This window comes from Marmota monax, unplaced genomic scaffold (assembly GCF_021218885.2).
Source record: "Marmota monax isolate L192 unplaced genomic scaffold, Marmota_monax_Labrador192_F-V1.1 WCK01_AAM20220418_F8-fsc00168, whole genome shotgun sequence".
Taxonomy (NCBI): Eukaryota; Metazoa; Chordata; class Mammalia; order Rodentia; family Sciuridae; genus Marmota; species Marmota monax.
This window is the reverse complement of record NW_026692492.1, coordinates 2,463,989-2,486,336: the sequence shown is the minus strand read 5'-3', so window position 1 is coordinate 2,486,336 and position 22,348 is coordinate 2,463,989. Positions and strand designations below refer to the sequence as shown.

The window sequence follows — 22,348 nt, the reverse complement described above, 5'->3', positions numbered from 1 at the left end:
GCATCTGAATTGGTGACACCTGGAAACTTGACACAAACAAGGCACATTTCGATTTACATCAGGGATTCAGGAAACACCCAGGAGCTGAGCACGGTAGCATATGTCTGTGATCAGTGGCCACAGCAGGAGGATCACAAGTTTCACCCCAGCCTCAGCAAGAAATGGAGGCCCTTAAGAAGAACTTAGCAAGATCCTCTATGAAACAAACAAACAAAAAACTAAAAAGGACTAGGGATGGTGCTCAGTGCTTAAAGACTCCAGATATAATGATGGTAATGTTCCTTTTCTTTTCTCCATTCTCTGACCCTGGTAATTATTTCTCTAAAACCTCTCTCAATTTTTATTTTATCACAACATATGTAAAAGTCATACAATATTTGAGGACACAGAAAATATCAGAATTCCATATAGAAAAAGTTTTCATATTATGAGACCCGAGTTTTAAATTTGATAAAGCCTTTACTTAAAAAAAAAAAAAAATGGACAATAGAAGAGAAAATGTACTTAATGGAAGGAGAGAGATAAAAACTCTAAACAAGTATTTAAATGCTGCGACTAAAAGTCAATGCAACTAACATTTTTGCACACACAAAAATGCACAGTATATAAGATTATGTCATAATATGTGAGATTTGACTACAGATGCAAAGAACTTAAAATTCAAAAAAGTTGAATCTAACAATAACAGAGATTTAACCTTGTTTTCACATCTTCACCTTGATGCCATCCTTACATCCACTCTAGGGTGCATTTTTGTCACCTGTGAATAGCCAGAATGAAGGCACATACACTTTTCACACTCCCACAGTTGTTTTCTCAAAAGAGCATGGTTGCTGAAGGCAGTGAAGACTACATCAGGCAGAGGCAGCAGGATCATAAGTTCAAAGCCAGCCTCAGCCACTTAGGACCTAAGCAACCAAGTGAGACCATGTCTCAAAATTGGAAAAAAATAAAAATAAAAAAAGACTGGGATGTGTTTCAGTACCTCTGGGTTGAAATAATAATAATAATGATAATAATAATAATAATAAAAATAAAAAATAATAATACTTAATATTCCCTCAAATCTGAACAAGTCCAAGAATCTTGAATCCAGCAAAAGTAAGCTTTAGATTTCAAGATGAAATAAAGTCCTTCCATGATAAACAAAAGTAAAAAAGAATTTATAGCTAGAAAACCAGCACTACAAAACATCCTTGGAAAAATATTCCATGAAGAGGAAAAGAAAAACAACAATGAAAATCAAAAGAGGAAGGTAGTACCCCAAAGGAAAAACAAATCAAAGAAGAAAATCAAGTCAAGTTAAATAACAAAAATAAACAAATATGGCTGGAAATACAAACCATGTCTCAATAATAACCCTGAAAGCTAATGGATTAAACTCACCAATCACAAGACATAAGCTAGCAGACTGGATTAAAAAAAAAAAAAAAAAAAAGACCCAACAAGATGCTGCCTCCAGGAGGCTCATCTGATAGAAAAAGACATACACTGACTGAAGGTGTAACGTTGGGAAAAACCATACCACTCACATGGACTGCACAAGTAAGCAGGGTTTTCCATACTCATATCAAATAAAGGAGACTTCAAGCCAAAGGAAATGAAAAGGGATAAAGATGGACATTACATATGGCTCAAGGGAACCATACACCAAGAAGATGTAACAATCATAAATATATATGCCCCAAACAATGGTGCAGCTATGTTCAAACAAACTCTTCTCAAGTTCAAGAGTCAAACTGACCACAACACAAAAATCTTGGGTGACTTTAACACACCTCTCTCACCACTGCACAGATCTTCCAAACAAAAGTTGAATAAAAAAACTATAAAACTCAATAACATAATCAATAATTTAGACTTAACTGACACATATAGAATATTTCAACCTGCATCAAACAGAAACACCTTCTTCTCACTAGCACATGGATCCTTCTCTAAAATAGAACATATACTATGCCCCAAAGCAACTCTTAGCAAATATAGAAAAGTAGACACACTACCATACATTTCATCAGATCATAATTAAATGGAATTGGGAATCAAAAAGAAAATAAAAAGTAAAAATTTCTCCATCACCTGGAGACTAAACGATAGGCTACTGAATGAACAATGCATTGAAAAAGGAATCAAGGAGGGGATTAACAATTTCTTAGGGGTAAATAAGAACATAGAAACAACCGATGGAAATCTGAGACACTATGAAAGCAGTACTAAGAGGAAAATTCATTGCATGGAGTTCATTCCTTCAAAGAAAAAAAGAATTAACAAATAAATGACCTCACACTACCTCTCAAAGCCCTAAAAAAATAGGAACAAACCAGCAGCAAAAGCAGTAGAAGGCAAAAAATAATTAAAATTAGAGCTGAAATCAATAAAATTGAAACCAAAGAAACAGTTGACAATATGGACAAAAAAAGTTGGTTCTTTGAAAAAATAAAAAAAATTGACAGACTCTTAGCCATGCTAAAAAAGAGAATGAGAGAGAGAGAGAGAACTCAAATTACCCATATACGTGATGAAAATGATAATATTACAACAGATATGACAGAAATACAGAGAATGGAAGACATTGAAGCTATCAACAAATTTCTTAAGTCATACGATCTGCCCAGATTGAATCAGGAAGACATACACAATTGAAACAGACCAATATCAAGTGATAAAATAGAAAACAGAGCTTACCAAGATTGTGCAATATGATTAAGTGGGATTCATCCTAGAGATGCAAGATTGGTTCAACTTACGCAAATCTATCAATGTAATTTATGACATCAATAGACCCAAAGATAAGAATCATATGATCATCTCAATAGATGCAGAAAAAACATTTGACAAAATACAGCACCCCTTTATGTTCAAGACACTAGAACAACTAGAGATAACAGTAACATATCTCAACATCGTAAAGGCTATCTATGCTAAGCCTCAAGACAACATCATTCTAAACAGAGAAAAATTGACGGCATTTTCTCTAAAAACTGGAACAAGACAGGGCTGCCCTCTTTCACCACTTCTATTCAACATAGTTCTTGAAATGCTGGCCAGAGCAATTAGACAAATGAAAGGAATCAAAGGATATGTATAGGAAAAGAAGAACTTAAATTGGCACTATTTGCTGATGATATGATTCTATATCTAGAAGAACCAAAAAACTCCACCAGAAAAATTCTAGAACTGGTAAATGAATTAAGCAAAGTAGCAGGACATAAAATCAACACCCATAAATCAAGGGCTTTTCTGTATATCAGTGACAAAGACTCTGAGAAGGAAATGAGAAAGACTACCCAATTCACAATATCCTCAAAAAAAAAAAAAAAAAAAACTTGAGAATCAACTTAATGAAAGAAGTAAAAGATCTATACAATGAAAACTACAAAACCATAAAGAGAGAAATCAAAGAAGACCTCAGAAGATGAAAACATCTAACTTGCTTTTGGATACGCAGAAATAATATGATCAAAATGACCATACTACCAAAAGCATTATACAGATATAATGCAATTCCCATCAAAATCCCCCAGGCATTCCTCATACAAATAGAAAAAGCAATCATGAAATTCATTTGGAAAAATAAGACATGAAGAATAGCTAAAACAATCCTTAGACTGAAGTAGGTGGCATCTCTATACCAGATCTTCAACTATACTACAGAGAAATAATAACAAAAACAGCATGGTGTTGGCACCAAAAGAGACTGCTAGACCAATGGAACAGAATAGAGGACACAGACACTAACCCAGAAAATTACAATTATCTTATATTAGACAAAGGTGCCAAAAACATGCACTGGAGAAAAAAGCATCTTCAACAAATTGTGCTAGGAAAACTGGAAATCCATAAGCAACAACATAAAATGAAATCCCTAGGTCTCACCATGCACAAAGTGCAAATCAAAATGGACCAAGGACCCAGGAATTAAACCAGAGACTCTGCATCTAATAGAAGAAAAAGTAGTCTGTAATATTCATCATGTGGGATTAGGCCCCAACTTCCTATAGCCCAAGAATTAAAACCAACAATGAATAATGGGATGGAATCAACCTAAAAAGTTTCTTCTGAGCAAAAGAAACAATTTGTGAGGTGAACAGAAAGCCTCCACCCTGGGAAAAAGTTTTTACCCCTCACACATCAGACAGAGCACTAATCTCTATTGTATATAAAGAACTCAAAAAGCTAAGCAACAAAAAAACAAATAACCCAATCAACAAATGGGCCAAGGACATGAACAGACACTTCTCAGAAGAGAATATACAATCAATCAACATGTATAAGAAAAAATGCTTATCCTCTCTAGCAATTAGAGAAATGCAAATCAAAACTTCTCTAACCTATCACCTCACTCCATTCAGAATGACAGCTATTATGAAGACAAACAACAATAAGTGTTGGTGAGGATGCGGGGGGGGGGGGGGGGGGGGGAAGGTACCCTCTTACCTTGCTGGTGGGACTGCAAATTGGTGCAGCCAATTTGGAAAGCAGTGTAGAGATTCCTTGGAAATCTGGGAATGAAACCACCATTTGACAGAGCAATCCCTCTCCTCAGACTATACCCAAAGAACTTAAAAACACCATACTACAGGGACACAGCCACATCAATGTTTATAGCAGCAAAATTCACAAGAGCTAAACTGTGGAGTCAACCTAGATGCCCTTCAGAGGATGAATGGATTAAAAAAAAAAGTGGCTTGTATACAAAATGGAATTTTAGTCAGCAATAAAAAAGAAAATAAAATCATGGCATCTGCAGGTAAATAGATGGCATTGGAGAAGATAATGCTAAGTGAAGTTAGTCAATCCCCAAAAAACAAATGCTGAATGTTTTATCTGATATAAGGAGGCTGACTCATAGGGGGTACATAGGGGGAGCATGGAAGGATTAGATGAATTCTAGATAGGGCAGAGGACTGGGAGGGAAAAGGAGGGGACAGAGGATTAGCAAGGATGGTGGAATGTGAAGGACATCATTATACAATGTACATGTATAAAGACATGAATTAGGTGTCAAAATTCTTCATACACAGAGATGAATAATTGTGTATATATGTGTAATAAGAATTGTAATGCATTCTGCTGCAATTTCTTTATCCAAAATAAATAAATAAATGGATAAATAGCAGACGGGTTTTCCCAGATGTAAATCCTTTTTTAAAAATTATTTTTAAATATTTATTTCTTTATTTATTTTTAAGTTTTCAGCAGACACAACATGCTTGTATGTGGTGCTGAGGATCGAACCCAGGCCACACGCATGCCAGGCGAGCACGCTACCGCTTGAGACACATCCCCAGCCCAGATGTAAATCCTTTTATGTCTTTGAATAAAACTGTCAAAATTAAGTACTGCCCCTGGCTTATCCACAGGATTTTCTACAGTATTTTTTTTTTTTAATACAACTGAACAAAACTAAAACATCTGAACCCTGGGTATTTCTTACTTGCATAGGATTTATTCATTTTGGCATGAATCTTTCCAAAAGAATCTTTCTAGTACTCAGAATAAACTGCAAAAATTAAAAGATTTCCCACATTTTTAACATTCATAGGGCTTCTCTCCATGAGAATTTTCATAAAAGAGAAGAAAAATAGGTGTAGAACATGAACCTGATAGAGTACAGCAAATCGTCCCCATTCAGAGTGTTTGTTTTCCAGTGAGGGAAATGGCTTTGAAGACAACAGGGAAAATGGAAAGATTTGCCATATTTTTTTCATATTTAAACACTTATTCAGCCAGATGTGGTGATGTATGCCTTTAATCCCAGAGTCTTGGGAGGCTTAGGCTGAAGGATCACAAGTTTGAGGCCAGCCTCAGCATTTTAGAACAACCCTAGGAAGCCAGCAAGTCTCTGTCTCAAAATTAAAAATATAAAAAAGAATGAGGATGTGTCTCAGTGGTAGAGGGCCACCAGACCAAATCTGCAGACAAACCTACCTCAGTACAATATTCAGCAGAGTGAGCAGTGTGTTTGAAGGGGACAAGAAATATTGATCCACCACATTTCACATTTAAAGAATTTTTCTCCAGTAAACTTCCAATATGTTGATGAGAAGAACAGTAATAACAGAAGACTTTGCCAATTGTTTTCATCAGTACAATTTCTTTGCAATATGAGTTTGTTCATGTAAGTGAAGCTGATGGGCTATAGCCAAGGTTTTCCCCCATTGTTGACATTCATAGGGCTTCTCTCCAGTATGAGTTCGTTCATGTGAGCAAACATGAGAGGACTGAGTGAAGGCTTTGCCACACTGCTTACATTGATAGGGTTTCTCTTGAGTGTGAGTCCCTTCATGTCTGTGAAAGAAAAAACAAGAAAAAGACTTTTCCACATTGTTGGTATTCATTAGGCTTCTCTTCTGCATGAATACTTCCATGTACGTGAGGTTCACTGGACGTGTCAATGGGTTCTCCACATTGTTGATATTCATAAGACTTCTCTTCAGTATGCGTTTTTGCATGTCTGTGAAGATGATGGGATTGAGCGAAGGCTTTGCCACACTGCTTACATTCATAGGGCTTCTCTCCAGTATGTGTTCTTCCATGAATCTTAAGGTGACTGGATGTAGCAAAGGCTTTTCCACATTGTTGACATTCAAAGGGCTTCTCTCCCCTATGAGTTCGTTCATGTCTGTGAAGCTGAGAAGATTCAGCAAAGGCTTTGCCACACTGTTTACATTCATAGGGCTTCCCTCCAGTATGAGTTTGTTCATGTTTGTGAAGCTGAGAAGATCTAGCAAAGGCTTTTCCACACTGCTTACACTCATAGGGCTTCACTCCAGAATGTGTTTGTTCATGGATGTGAAGGTAAGAGGCAGTACTGTAGACTTTTCCACATTGTTGACATTGATAGGGCTTTTCTCCACTATGAGTCCGTTCATGTCTGCAGAGGGAAAAAGAAGTAGTGAAGACTTTTCCACATTGTTGGCATTCATTGGGATTCTCTCCAGCATGGATTTGTTCATGTATCTGAAGGTAAGACAAAGTAGTGCAGGCTTTTCCACACTGTTGACATTCATAGGGTTTCTCTCTAGTATGTGTTCTTTCATGTCTGTGAAGTTTACAGGAGTCAGTGAAGGCTTTGCCACACTGCTTACATCCATAGGGCTTCTCCCCACTATGAGACCGCTCATGTATCTGAAGGTAGGAAGAAGAACTGAAGGCTTTCCCACATTGTTGGCATTCATAGGGCTTCTCCCCAGTATGAGTTTTTTCATGTCTGTGAAGTTTAGAGGACATAGTGAAGGCTTTGCCACACTGCTTACATTCATAGGGCTTCTCTCCAGTATGCATTCGTTCATGTCTGTGAAGTTTAGAGGACTTATTGAAGGCTTTGCCACACTGCTTACATTCATACGGCTTCTCTCCAGTATGCATTCGTTCATGTCTGTGAAGGTTAAAAGAAGTAGTGAAAACTTTTCCACATTGTTGACATTCATATGGTTTCTTTTTCGTATGAGTTTTTTTATGTGAGTGAAGGGTAGACGATAGAGCAAAAGATTTGCCACACTGCTTACATTCATAAGGCTTCTCTCCAGTATGCGTCCATTCATGTCGGTGAAGGGAAAAAGAAGTAGTGAAGACTTTTCCACATTGTTGGCATTCATTGGGCTTCTCTCCAGTATGGATTTGTTCATGTATCTGAAGGTAAGATGAAGTACTGTAGGCTTTTCCACATTGTTGACATTGATAGGGCTTCTCTCCGGTATGCGTACGTTCATGTCTGTGAAGGGAAGAAGAAGTAGTGAAGACTTTTCCACATTGTTGGCATTCATTGGTATTCTCTCCAGTATGGATTTGTTCATGTATCTGAAGGTAAGACAAAGTAGTGAAGGCTTTCCCACATTGTTGACATTTATAGGGTTTCTTTTTCATATGTGTTCTTTCATGTCTGCGAAGTATAGAGGAGTTAGTGAAGGCTTTGCCACACTGCTTACATTCATAGGGCTTCTCCCCACTATGAGTCCGCTCATGTATCTGAAGGTAGGAAGAAGTACTGAAGGCTTTCCCACATTGTTGACATTCATAGGGCTTCTCCCCAGTATGAGTTTTTTCATGTCTGTGAAGTATAGAGGAGTTAGTGAAGGCTTTGCCACACTGTTCACATTCATAGGGCTTCTCTCCAGTATGCGTCCGTTCATGTCTGTGAAGGGAAGAAGAAGTAGTGAAGAATTTTCCACATTGTTGGCATTCATTGGGCTTCTCTCCAGCATGGATTTGTTCATGTATCTGAAGGTAAGATGAAGTAGTGTAGGCTTTTCCACACTGTTGACATTGATAGGGCTTGTCTCCAGTATGCGTTCGTTCATGTCTGTCAAGGGATAAAGAAGTAGTGAAGACTTTTCCATATTGTTGGCATTCATTGGTCTCCTCATCAGTATGGATTTGTTCATGTATCTGAAGGTAAGACAAAGTAGTGTAGGCTTTTCCACATTGTTGACTTTCATAGGGTTTCTCTCTAGTATGTTTTCTCTGATGTATTCTAAATAAACTTCGGTAAGCAAAGTCTTTCCCACATATGTTACATTTGAAAAGTACTTTCCCAGTGTGAGTGATCACGTGACTGTGAAGACCTGTGGGTGAAACCAAGGTTTTACCACCTTCTTTACACTCATGGGATTTGTCTCCAGAATGAGTTCTTTCATGTTTTCTAAATAAAGTGGGGGAATGAAAGGCTTTCCCACATACCTCACATTGAAAAGCTTTACCTCCCCTATGTGTTTTTGTGTGACTTTGAACATCTGTGGGAGAAGATGAGGCTTCATCACATTGTTGACATTCATCAGGTTGCCACCCAGTATGAGAATCTTCATGCCTCTCAATGTCATTGGAACAACTGATGACTTTCCCACATACTGTACTTTCATAGGGTCCATCTCCAGTTTGTGTTAACATTTGTGTGTGAACACTTTTGAGAGAAACCAGAGATTTCCTGTATTGTTTCAATTCACATGGCTTCTCCTCACATTCTTCATGCTTGTAGCGTTCGGGTCCACAGTGAGATGTGATCTGCCTATGAGGAATGAAGGGCATATGAAGTCTTTGGCACACATAATGCAGTCACATGAATTTACTCTATTAAATTTTTTCTTTGCTTAAGAATTGGGATCTCATGACCAGCACATTATTAATACTTGATTAATTCATGATGGTGTATTTATTTAAGGTCCTAGGTTAACGTCACTTCCAACATGAGGTAAAGCCTAGGTTTTTCAAACTTGTTCAAATAGCCAGAAAATAAAGAGATTGAGAGGAAACAATGCTTTGCAACACAGCTTGCCTATGGTCATTATCCAAATAGTTATACTCACATATGCAATTTCATAATAGTTTTTGCATGTCAAGCACCTTGAATAGACTTAATATCATATATATATATATATATATTTATATATAAATATGTGTATATATATATATATATATATATATATATATATATATATAAATTTACTTCAGTTGACAATAGACTTTATTGATTTAAATGTGGTGCTGAGAAGAGAACCCAGTGCCTCAAGCATGCAAGGCAAGCTCTCTACCACTGAGCCACAACCCCAGTCCCAGTGAAGTATATATTTCTGGTAAAAAATCTTATAAGAATAAATACATTTAAAGTTGTGCAAATTTCTTGCATTGGTTTTAAAAATTATATGATATCCCCAGATTCCCTCAAGGATTCCTCTTGTGAGTACAATTACCTTAGATTGCTCCCAAAATTTTTGATCTGGATTTTCAATGTTCTTCTCATCACATTTGTTTCCTAAAATGCCAAACCAAAACATTATTTCTATTTCAAATTTCTAGGAGCTAGAAATGCTTTTCCAAATTCATGGTGCATTTTATGCTACATTAATTCACCAACTGATTGTCTTTTCATGTTCTACATAAATAAAAAAAATGAACACACATTCTCTAATTAAGTAAATACACAAATTATTACCTATAGATGCCAGGTTTCTGAGGACTTCCAGCATCACATCTCTGTAAAGGTTCTTCTGGGAAGCATCCAGCAAATCCCACTCCTCCCGCATGAAGTTCACAACCACATCCTCAAAGGTCACTGAGATCTAAAATATCCCACAAATGTGTAGTGGAGAACAGGAGAGATTTCACAGCATGAGAAATCTATACTCAACATGCATGATGTTCACATGATTCCCTGGCCTTTCGATTAATTCCACGATTTGGTCATTGAAATCTCCAGTGCATTTAATTCTTCACAGCCACTCCAACACTAGATTTGGGCCCCACACAAGGTAAATAGTAGAGTGTTGTACACCCTTCCTTTGGTGAGTTCATAGGAAGTAAGAGGGGTTCCCGGGTCACCCTTATCTTATTTGTTGATTGCATCTCTATCACCTTCTTACCAACATCCTGTGCAGTAGAGAGCTAATATCAGCACCCTCCTTATTACTTACCCTTAGAAAAGAAAGCTGACTGAGTTGGAAATTGCTGGGATCACAAAACTCAGCATTTGAGAGATCCTGCCAACCCCAGTGGCTCACTGGGCCTACACACTTAATATAGACATCATGGTATTTACTCATCTCCTGTTTCCTTCTGAAAGTCAATTGTTCCATCCTTAAAGAAGTGCCTAGAATCAGCCCTAACCCACACCCTGAGAGTATGGAGTCACTAAAGAGTTTCCCTTATAGACAACAGTTAGATAATCTTCCACACAGATTGTCACAATGTGTTCACTGGGGACTGAGCTCAACTTGTGTGATTACACTGAGGAAAACTAGAAGTTTGCAGGTGCTTTACTCCAGAACAAATTTACCCAATTAGTAATCAAGCACAATGATTAATAAACACAACAATATAATAATTTCTGGTTTTTAATGTCAAAGCAGAATGGGGTGTGTGGAAAGATGGCATGTGTCTCAGAAAGAACTCGATGACCCCAAGATGTTATCTTGCCCAAAAAACAGCCTTACAAAATTATATCGGTTTGAAAAATAGTTTTCATAACAGACAGCGGAAAATCCTTTCCCAAACCTCATGGCAACCATGAATGTCCAATGATTCTCAAACTCTTCTGAACAGCAGATGTCTCACTTAGATCATGTACAATCATGAGACACATACCACCGTTCTGCTCAAAGACACTTTGATCAAGACAGGCCACATGTACAATGGTGGTCTGTCATGAAAGAGATTCCTCGTTCCTGTAGCACAGCTGGTGAAAGGAAACCTCAGGCACAAGCACTTCCAGGGTGTGTTAAAGCAGCAGGTTTGCAGCCCAGAATCCTGAACTATCCCACGCTGACTGCTTCTGAAACAGGCCACTCCATGTGGGTCTCTAAGCAGGCTATGATTTTTGCACAGTGTGGAACAGCCCAAAGGACCACCTACCAGAACACGACCCTGCCACTCACAAAGATCCATGCTCAAGGACATAAGACACATGACATTTGAAGCAGGACAGTATCAACAGAGGTTAATAGGAGCCTGAGAGAAAGCCTTTAGTGGGCTGTCCTTCATTGCATGGACAAAGTATGAGTGACAGCAGGTGTCTTAGAGACAGATCACAATGATGGTCCACGCAAACTGAAATCTAAGTGGCAAAGGGTACTTCATCCATCTATTCTGCAGACAAATATCATTTATTATACATTTAACTGTGAAAGACTAAAACACATTTCAAAAATTTAAAAAATATATAATTACTACCTGCCCCCCAGAAAAAAGAAAGTCAAGGCTCTGACATCTCAAACAGGCTTCCATGAGACACTGAAGACCTGCCACCAATTTTCTACTGTTATTTCCAGACAACAGAAGTTGAGTTAAAACTTCCTAATTCTTTCTTTTTATATTTATTTTTTTACTTGCAGTTAAACACAATAGCTTTATCCCATTTATTTATGTGGTGCTGAGGACTGAACCCAGGATCTTGCACATGCTAGGCAAGTTCTCGACCACTGAGCCACAACCCCAACCCACCTTCTAATTCTTTATATGGCATATTTTAACATATTATCAAAATTAAATAGATAAAGAAAATATTAAATAGAAAAGAAAACTATGAAAGACTCTCATGATCATGAATGCAAAATTCCTCAACCAATACTTTACTGAATCCAAAAATAAATAAAAAGAATTATAAACACAGCCAAGAGGAAATTATTACAGCTCTGTAAGACTGATGCCAAATTTAAAACTCAGCTAACATTTTCCAGGGACCAGCATACTACTGTGGGAAGTCAAGCCCAGTGGCCCAGATCCACTCACATTAGCCTCTGCAGGGCCCAGGAACACAGGACACATAAAAGACTGAGACATAATTAAAAAACCAATTAACATTATCCATCACAACAAAAAGCTAAACAATAAATATTGATTATATCAATAGTTAAAAAAATCAAGAATAATGAAAAAACACTCAAGCTCAAAAGAACACAGTGTCTTCATAGAGAGACAGCATTATCCTCTATGCTACTGGAATCCACTGAAGAATCATGAAAAACAATGATGTGACATCAGTGTTGTCATTGTTAATAAATAGGACAATTATTATATTATTGACAGCAGGAAGCTGGGCATGGAGGCCATGCCTGTGGTCCTTGCCAATCAGGGGGCCAAGGCAGGATGATCCCAGATTTGAGTCCAGATTGGGCAATTTATGAAGACTCTGTTTCTAAATGAAAAATTAAAAGTTTTGGGAATGTAGCTCAATGGTAGAGCAGCCCTGAGTCCAACACCCAGCACCAAAATGAAAACAAAAACAAACACACACCACTTATACAGAACCAATAAAAGAGAAATACTCATATATAAATCTAACAAAAATCTGTATGACAAAAACTGCTAACTTCTAATAAAAATATCAGAGACATGGAAAATATTTGGAGATACTTTTATGTTCACAGATGGGAAGCCTCAGTTACCATCAATTCTTACCAATTTTATTTATGGATTCAATATAATCCCAATAAAAATATTTTGAGTTATGTTTTCAGTAACAAAAGATCCAGAACAACCAACACAGTAATGAACACTCAGTTCACAGGATGAACACTACCTGAGGTTAACAACTACTAAAAATCTACAATCATCAAGACACAGTGGTATTTGGCACAATATAAAAATATTCCACTGATCTTTGACAAAGGAGCAAAAGAAAATCAATGGAAAATATAGTCTCTTGGACAATGTTGCCAAAGCACTGGACATGAATTAACATGTAGAGAAAGAAAACATTCTCATTTCACAAATGTCACAGAGCTCCCAGTGGAGCCTCAGTCTCAAAGTAGGACACACAGCTGGGGCTGCAGCTCTAGCAAAGCACCTGCCTGGCAATTAGGAGGCCCAGGGTTCACTTGTCGGCACCAAAACATTGCTATACATTGTAGTACCTAATGCAAAACTCCAAACTTCACTAAAATAACAAAGAAATACAGAGAAATCTGGGCTGGAATGACAGCTTCATATGCAAAATCAAACACATGATCTGTGAGTGAAAAACTTGTAAATAGAACTTGATCAAAACGAAGTTTGTGTTTTTCAAAAGATGCCTTGAGAGAATGAGAAGACATGCTGGAGAACTGGACAAAATGTTGTCACAACACATAATGACACTGGGTTGGTATTCAACATACATGAAGAATACTCAGTAAAAAAATAAGCAACCAAGTTGGAAGTGGGAAGAAGATTAGGAAAGACACTCATTCAATAAAGAGGCACAGTTAATACATGTGTGAGAAGATATTCACCTGCATATAATTAGGAAACTTCAAAATGAACAATGAGGTGCCACCAGGTACTCAACTGGAGTGGTGAAATGCCAAACACTAAAAGCTCCAAAAGACAGTGAAAACTTAAATCAGCAAGAACCCTTCCCTGGCTCATGTGAATGGAGAGAAGAACACTGTCTCTGGAAGACAGTCACGCTCTTACAAAATAAACATGGTGCACTCTACAATTAATTCACCACACTCCCAGGTGTCTATGCAAATGAGGTGAAAATTATGCACAGAAATCTTCTCAGCAGTGACTACAGCAGCCATATCCAGAACTGCCCAAAGCTAGAAGCAAGGAAGATGCACCTTTCAATGCTGAATGGACGAGCTGCAGTTTACCCACACCAAAGAACATCACCCAGAAAGTGAGCTCTGCAGCCTGCAAAGATACAGCACCCTTAAAGGCAGACTGGTAAGTGAGAGAAGCCAGTCTGAAAGGCCAAGTGCAGTAAGATTCCAAGTCAAGAACATTCCAGAAGAGACAACATTATAGATGCACTGAAACTCTTCTGTATGACATTATTATGTAGAGTATGTGACACACAAAATCACACCACACAGAGGAGGAACCCTAAGGTAAAGGATGGATTTCAGCTGATGATAAAGTGTTGCTTCATCCACTCTCTTAATCAAATGTAGGCTACTGATTCAGTAACTAACAAGCATCCAACATCAATGCAAAATATTGAGAACAGTGTAGAGAAGGGTGTTTGATACTATATGTAATGGCTCATTAGAATTGTCAACCGCATTGGATTAAGAGATACCTGTGATTAAGAGGACTCTGGGTGTGTCCGTGAGGGTGTGTCTACAAATGATTGGCATGTGGAACAGAGAACCAAACTAGAGAACCTCCTTAGGTATAGGCAGCACCATCCAATAGGACGGTGTCTTAGGTGGAACAAAAGTTGGAAGGAGGAGGAAGCAGCAGCAGAGAAAGCCCCTTTCTTCTCCAATAGCTGCTGCAATGGCCTGAGGATATCAGACACTGCCTTCTTCACTCTCCCAAAGTGGACTCTGCCTGTGATTCTCCAGGGAGTTTCCAGAACCTTTGGTCTGACTAGGGCAGCACCAGTGATCCCTCTTGTTCTGAGGCTTCAGCCTCTTGGACTCTGCAGCTACTACTTCTCAAGCTCTCCAGCTGCAGATGGCCACTGTGGACATCCAGCTTCAGGTCAAGTAGGCCAATCTAATAAGTCCCCTTTTATAATCACACTTCGTGTTGATGCTGTTCCTCTAGAAATCATTGATTAACAAACTATAAGTCTAAAATTGCTCTGAAAAACAAAATTGATTTAATAAGGAAATGAATGAACTACCATGCCATAAACTTTAACAAATATAAACATAAGAAACAATATTACATAATGAATACCTTTCCCAAATAATAATGCAAAAAATAAAGCAAAGAAGAAAAGTCATCGTTACAAATTTCAAAATTATGGACAAAAGCAAGGAAATTGATTTTCAATACAATTTCCATCTGGAAAGAACCTGGATGATAAATCTATTTTTTTTAAAAAATATATATTTATTCTTTAGTTCTAGGTGGGCACAATTCCTTTATTTAATATTTATGTGGTGCTGAGGATCAAACTCAAGGCCTCACGCATACTAGGTGAGCACTTTTTCTCTGAGCCACAATCCCAACCCCTGGATGATAAATCTTTAAAAGGTATTCCAACTGCTGGTGTGGTGGTGTGCACCTGTAATTTCAGCCACTAGGGAGGTCAAGGCATGGAACTGGCAAGTTGGAGGCTTTCTCTGCAATTTAGCAAGACACCCAGAAATTTTGTGAAACTTGGTCTTCATCAACAATAAATGGGGGGACTGGGATTGTAGCTGAGTGGCAGAGCACTTGCTAGCATGTATGAGGCACTGGGTATGATCCTTAGCACCACAGATAAATTAACAAAAATAAGGTATTCTGCCCCTCTACAACTATACAAAATAAAAATAAAAATAAATAGGTACATAATAAATAGGAAGGGCTGAGGATGTGCTCAGTGGTCAAGTGCCTCTAGGTTTGTTACCCAGTAAAACACCTGCCCACCTCCAAAATGCTGCTCACACATTGAAATTCATTTTTTTTTTTTTGAGGACAACATAAGCATGAGCAAGTCCCTGGCTTCAATCCCAGCACTCAATACATCAGCAAATAAGTAAACCCCAGTCTACAATATGAATTTTCTTGGGGTGGAGAGTAGCTCAGTAGTAAGAACTTGATAGCCTTTGGTTCAATCCTCAACAGTCCATGTACACACACACACACACACACACACACACACAAAAACCCTGAAAATATATGTAATGAGTGATAAAAAAAGATTGTAATACAAAAGATACACAATGAGAGGCAACAAAAATCAATGAAAAGACAACACACTTTCTTACAAAGGAGACTGAACTTGCCCATGATCTACACTCTTTGAAAAAACAAAGAGCATTTCAGTAAATTATGTGAAATTCAGGGCATGGATTATTGTGTTTTTTGGGGTGAACTTAGAAAAACCATATCTAAAATGAAAATACTACACTGTATCTAAGACCAGTGAAAATATTGTACAGGACAGAGAGAGTAGAGAGAGCATTTATGTTACTCCCAAGTTTCATAAGCTAAAAGGCCAGCTCCCAAATGGGTAGCCCTAGGAGGAGGTAATTAGGAGGGAACAGGAATCAGGTGACATGGTGGGAGTGCTTGTGAGAAGATCAGCACCCTTACTTAGACATATATATCTCTCCTTTTCAGAAAACAGGTGTCATTTATTATTTCACTGATAAAGTATTCAGTGATTTTTAAATGATCACAGTTGGGTATTTTAGGTATTGCCAAAATTGTCCTTAAAACTTCCAATGAAGATGGGTGTGATGGTGCACATCTGTAACCCCTGTGGTTCAGGGGTCAGAGGCCCAAGGTGATGTAGCAAGACCCTGACTCAAAAGGAAGAATCTAAAAGGGGCCAGGGATGTGGCTCAGTGGCTAAGCACCTCTGGGTTCCATTCCTGATACCAAAAACGACACAGCTAACATGAACCTGCCAAATCCAGACCACAACAGTAACAACAAACTGTCATTCCTGTCAAATTCATCAGCTTGTCAACGACTGTAACTAATTTACATAAAATCAAATTCATAAATTTATCCACCACAATTTTTGTAGAAATGGATTCATTTCCTGCAGCAATAATGGTAGACAGAGTTTCTCTGTATCTTAAGTGGCATTCTGGAATCTAGGACATGGATTTCAATTGGAAATCATTGAAAAGATAAGATCAAATCTCACCAATTTTCTATGCATACTCAGGGGTAGCAAAAGATAAATTAGATGTGTTTTTGTTGTTGTTTTTTTTTTTTTTTTTTTCTGTTCTGCTCTTTTTCTTTGGTTTACGATCAGAGATTAAACCCAGAGGAACTTTACTGATGAGTCACAACCCCAGACATAAGGCCTGGCTAAGCCGCTAAGGCTGTACTCAAGTTTACAGTCCTACTGCCTAAGGCCCTGGAACAGCAAGGATCACAGGTGTGCACCACTGTACCTGGCTGTAATTGTTTTCACAATGGAAATGTAACTAGACTTTTTAAAATCCACTTCTTTCTTGCCTATTTGATAATAGTCCATCCCATTTGGCTCTGAAAAAATAGACCTGGGCCTCAAAATGTGAGCAGATCATTGCAAAGTGATACACAGAAAGCTTTGGTGCTGAGGGAGCACACATGTGTCAGGCTCAAGGGGCAGGGAAGGTCCCTGACATCTGGGACATGACCTCTCCTGGTCTTGATTCCTGAAAGCCTCTAGGATCACCCTCCCAGGGACCTAGACCATGACTCCAGTCTACGAGGCTTTTCAGGTTTGCACAGCTCTGCACTGGGGTGGGTGTTGCTTATGCTCTGGGAGAGGTTTCGCTCCTTCACACTGTGAGACTGAAAGGGCAGGAATCACTGGTGACCTGGACCCTCAGCACCAGCATCCACAGGCTGACTGTCCACCTCTCTCCAAGGAATGGGAACAGAGCTTGGGAAAAACAAGGTCCCAAGGAAGTAGCTGTCTAGATGAGGCCTGTTCCAGGAGATTCCTCAGCCCAGAGCCCCCAGCAGCTTCCCTGAGAGGCTGCACCCCACACCTCAGGTGTCCTCTAGGAGGAACTGACCCAGGGCCTGAAGTTCTGTTCACCCTGCAGGGACCAGGGCAGCTGTGGGCACCTTGTGGCAGCTCCAGGAGAGGACAGTGGCTGAGGACATGGGACCCTGTGAGGCGTCCAAAGGGAACCTCTGCCCAAGAAATCTGACATGGTGTCTACACCTAAGGAAGATAAAGGGAGAAGCACAAGATTTTTACGGCTGTGCACTCAAGTTCTCTATACAGTTGCATCTACATCAAAGAACCTTCAGAGTACTTGACTTGGCTAACCAGACCACCATGAGGGTGGAAAGGCAGGGTTCTGTATGGAGAGCAAAAATTATCTTGGGATATCTTAAGCCCTTTAATAGCCAATTATCTTAATTTCTGGATCAGACCACAATTCTCAAAACTATTAAATTTCTCAGAATATATCCCTACCCTTACCAGACATCTAGTCCCCACCATCTACCAAAGTAAGAATGTAATAACAACAGTCAGAAGAAATTTCTTTTTTCTTTTTTTCTGTTTTTTTTTTTTCCCTGTAACCCAACCATCTGATGATCCTACCAACGCATTTGGTTAATGTAGTGATACACAACTTTCTTTTATAAAAGTTCATGTAGGCCAGACACAGTGCCACACAACTGTAATCCCAGTAGCTTTAGAGGATAAGGTAGGAGGACTGCTAAATTCAAAGTCAGTCTCAGCAATTTAGTGAGGGCAGAAGGAACTTGATGAGATCATGTCTCAAAATACAATCTAAAAAGGACTGATTGTGGCTCAGTGATTAAGTGCCCCTGGGTTTAATCCTTGTCTTTCAGGGTGGGACACATACATCATTTTGGGTCACTTGAATCCATGTTCCTGAGTATGCTCATTAATATTTGAATCAAAATGAACTATTTTCCATAGCTGGGATTGCCAATGCCTTTAATGTCAACAGCTTGAGAAACTGAAGCAGGAGAGGCAGGACTTACAGGCCAGGCTGGGCAACATAGCCAGACCCCATCTGAAAATCAAATTTAAAGAGCTGAGGATGAAGAACAGAAGAATGAATCACACGCTATTATCCTATGTGCACATATGACTACAGGACTGGTGTGAATCCACATGGAGTACAACCAGAAAAAGGAACAGTGACACTCTATTTATGTGTGCTGTGTCAAAATGCATTATAATGCTATGTACAACTAATAAAAGCAAATTTAAGTAAATAAATGATCTATGTCAAATTGGGGCAGGGGGGCTTGGAACATAACCCAAGATTCAATATCCCTGGGTTCTATAAACAAATGCCTTTTTTTCCTTTTAAAGTAATTATTTTGACCAAACACAGAGAACTGTTAAGTGATTATTCTTTCCCCTCAAGTATAATAATCACAAATAGAAAACAAATGCTTTCAAAAGTGTTCTTCTTACCAGGCACACAGGCCTTGTTAGAATGGCCTTAGGCCTGAGCCTAAGCAACTCCATTTTAAAAGACCTGCAGTTTCACCAGGCACATCCACAGATCCCTCCAGTAAGGCCTCAAACAAGTTCCTTCCCCTCACCCTGATAAAGAGAGTGAAGCCTCTGGCAGGCTGTCCTTGCCTGATAAGAGGGAAAGGCAAGAAGATCAGGGTGGAGATGATCCCAGGGTAAATGATGTCACTGAGAAATAGGGTGGTAGCTGATAAGGATTGAAAGCGTAATCAAAAGCCCCCAAATGTAGTATAAATGATAGAGCTGATGAGCAGGAATTCAGCCAACAGAAACAAGGATGCACTCGAGCTGGAGAGTCTGATGAGGACCTGACATCCCATCACTTGGCATCTTTCCTGAGCCTCTGCAAGATCCTCACCATTCTCAAACTCTACTGCCTCATCTGGACCTTGGTGAGAGCTGCACCTCCTCCCTAGGACCCCCTCCTCAACTGCTCCTCTGCTCCACACCAGGAAATGCTTGCCTTGGTTCCAGACCTGGTCACCGAGGTCTGAGTGAGTGTGCATCTGCTGGACTCACAGCCTAAGACATAAGATCTTTGAACTTAGCATGCAGAGGGAATGTCTTTAGCTTATCATAATTAAGTGTTTTCCAGTGCTTAGAATGAATCTAGAATTGTTTGCTGTGAATTAATTAACCTAGAATTGTTGCAGTTAGGGTGATAAACAAGTCAAGATGGCACCTGGCTTTTAGCCAGAGGAAGTAGTGGTTGAAAAGTAAGGCCAGCAAGCCATTAAGATGATAGAGATTCCTTAATGAGTGACTGCTGTGTCTAGATTATGTCAATCAAGTTAAGCTGTGTGTAATCATTAAGATGATGATTCCTTATTGGTTGACTGTTATACCTAGTTTTCGTTAACTGAATACACAGCTTGTTCTTAATTATGTAAATATACCCCTACTGTCCTACAATAAACGGCTCCCACTCCTGCTGTATCCACCTTCACAAGTTGATCTTCACCCCCCAGTTAGTTTGCTGCTTCCAGGCTGTGGCACATTTTGCTGTGAATTGATTATGTCTATTGCACTGCCTAGCATTAAGGATTGTTGTTCTCTTGATTAAGAACCTATACAGTTCAACTGTATTAAGTAATTTGAGTGAATAGAGCATTGAAAGGGGCAGAAGTGTGTGGACATTCTTTATTTCTCCCCTTCACTGCATAAGTCACAGTTTTGCCCCCTCCACACAGCCCTGTCATCCCAGGAACTTTGGAGGCTGAAGCAGAAGTGAAGCCAGATTTACAGATAGGTAGTTAGGTAAATTGGGTCTAATATTGTGTAAGATAAATAAAACAGAGGCCCTTATAGAGAATGGAGTCCTGGAAACCAGAGCAGCAATTGAAATGTTAATGTCCCCAAGACAGGAACCCATTCTAAGGAACTGATAATCATAATCCAAAATCCACCCCAGGCCTTTCCTGCCCTGATTACTCCTCCAGCCCACCAATCTGCCACCTTTTGGACCTTCCCACCTGCATTCTATCACTGCAACATAATGAGAAACAAAGTGTGGGAAAGCGGAAAGAAGACTTTAGCTATAGAAGAGGGAAGACCTCCCCCTTACAGGGATTCCACCTCTTGGGTCCCCTTCTTCCTGCGGGGAGAAGTGTTTTCTGCTGTCCTTTAATAAACCTCTACTTTCCACTCTACACTTGCCTCAGCGTGCTTCTCTGGTGTTATACTTCAGCATTCGGGGAAGCAAGGACTCGTCACTGGTAAACAGCAGTCACAGAAGGATCACAGGTTGGAGACCAGCTTCCACACCAAGTGGGTGCAGATCTCAAAATTCAGTAAAAGTGGAGGCTGGGGATGTGGCTGATAAAGCTCCCCGAGTTTGGGTCCCCAATTAAAAGAAAAGGACTATTCTCTCCAATATTTCACTAGATGAGAAGTGACAATTAGCGGACGGTGTCCATTTGGACCAAGTGGGAAGAACGAACGTCTGGCCGAGCTGTGAGGTGGAGGGAAGGTGGGGTTTAGAAGGCAGGAGGCGCCTGCAATTTGGGGAACCTACAGCAGCCTCCGGAGGAGCTCCCCTGGGAGAAGGAAGGTGCATTTGTGGCCCTGCTTCCTCCACGTTGGGAAGAGTGGGTCGGGCCACCAGTAGGGAGCAAAGGGGACACCAGGGACCTGAGGCGCCCTTCCAAACCCAGGGAACCAGGGGACAGGCCCCAGGGCCACCCTCCAGCGGGGACTCTGCCACGCTCAGCAGCTAATCTCCAAACCCCAAAACCCAGCTCACCCCACGAGACCAAGGGACAGGGCCACGACTCCGCCGCGCTCCCCAGCTCACCCGGGCACCAGGCCCCAAGGCGGGTGGTGACGCGTGCCTTCAGCCCTGGTCGCAAACTCACCATTTTTGTCTTCTGTGGTGACCCGGCGTCCTCTCGGGGAACCTCCAGGCACCCGAGACGGGGGTGGGGGGGACACAGGCAAAGCAGAGTCACCTGAGTCCCTGGAGCAGAGAACTCTTGGCTTGAAGGATGAGGAGGGGAGTCGCTGAGGAAGAAACGCTCGCGAGATTGCGGAAGCCCGCCCTTCCTCTCGCTCTGCGCACTGATTGGGCAGTTCCCCCAGCATCCGGGATCGACAGCCTCCAGGCCCGCCTCTGCATCGTGATTGACATGCAACAGCATCCAATCACTGGCTGAAGTTGGGTAGAGTGACAGATGCTTGGCCCCAGCCCTTTTCAGGCGGAGCTTTTCAGCTGTGCTGGGAACTAATCCAGGTGGGAAGCCTTGGCTTTGCCTCTGGTACAGAGGTGACACCTGGCGCTGAGCTAGGCTTCAGCCATAGAGTGCTTTCTGAGCATGGCGAGCCCCTGGGTTTAACCTCAACACAAAAACAAAGCACAGCTTCTCAGGGAGGGTGAGGCTGGAGGAGCCCAAGGTCAGGTCAGCGTCTGCAAACAATGAGAGCCTCTCTTTTTATTTATTTATTTTTTAAGTTGTAGATAATACAATCTTTATTTATTTCTTTTTATGTGGTGCTAAGGATCGAACCCAGTGCCTCATG

The 22,348-nt window shown here is 40.0% G+C and overlaps 3 protein-coding genes across 4 annotated transcripts in view; all 3 read right to left on the bottom strand.

Annotated features, from left to right (window-relative positions):
• The window catches only part of LOC124092079 (zinc finger protein 709-like), a 147,569-nt gene extending 141,500 nt beyond the window's left edge, over nt 1-6,069 (bottom strand). The window contains exon 1 of the mRNA XM_058579043.1: nt 5,932-6,069. The gene's annotated coding sequence lies outside the window, so the exon portion shown is untranslated. The remainder of the gene's footprint in view (nt 1-5,931) is intronic.
• Nucleotides 1-6,091, bottom strand: part of LOC124092073 (zinc finger protein 14) — a 112,065-nt gene extending 105,974 nt beyond the window's left edge. The window contains exon 1 of the mRNA XM_058579046.1: nt 5,932-6,091. Coding sequence (XP_058435029.1) covers nt 5,932-6,087 — 156 coding nt within the window. The 5' untranslated portion in view covers nt 6,088-6,091. The remainder of the gene's footprint in view (nt 1-5,931) is intronic.
• Nucleotides 6,092-6,099: 8 nt separating this feature from the next.
• Nucleotides 6,100-21,984, bottom strand: LOC124092074 (zinc finger protein 709). 2 transcript variants are annotated; one of them, XM_046443375.2, is made up of 4 exons: nt 21,688-21,826; nt 9,932-10,058; nt 9,690-9,751; nt 6,102-9,007 (listed from the first exon to the last, which is right to left on the bottom strand). In XM_046443375.2, exons 3-4 carry the CDS (start codon nt 9,737-9,739, stop codon nt 6,286-6,288), a joined length of 2,772 nt encoding a protein of 923 aa, XP_046299331.1. In that variant the 5' UTR covers nt 9,740-9,751; nt 9,932-10,058; nt 21,688-21,826; the 3' UTR covers nt 6,102-6,285. The 2 variants fall into 2 exon arrangements, with proteins under 2 accessions (XP_046299329.2, XP_046299331.1); XM_046443373.2 differs by lacking the exon at nt 9,932-10,058 and having other exon boundaries at nt 6,100-9,007; nt 21,688-21,984.
• Between the last annotated feature and the right edge of the window lie 364 nt (nt 21,985-22,348).

Excerpts from the sequence above, each read along its gene's own strand:
- LOC124092074 (XM_046443373.2), bottom strand. The coding sequence starts at position 21,969 with ATGCTGTTGCATGTCAATCACGATGCAGAGGCGGGCCTGGAGGCTGTC. Across the intron at positions 9,752-21,687 it reads CACCACAGAAGACAAAAATG|GAAACAAATGTGATGAGAAG; the intron begins GTGAGTTTGCGA and ends TTGGCATTTTAG. Across the intron at positions 9,008-9,689 it reads AATTTTGGGAGCAATCTAAG|GCAGATCACATCTCACTGTG; the intron begins GTAATTGTACTC and ends CATTCCTCATAG.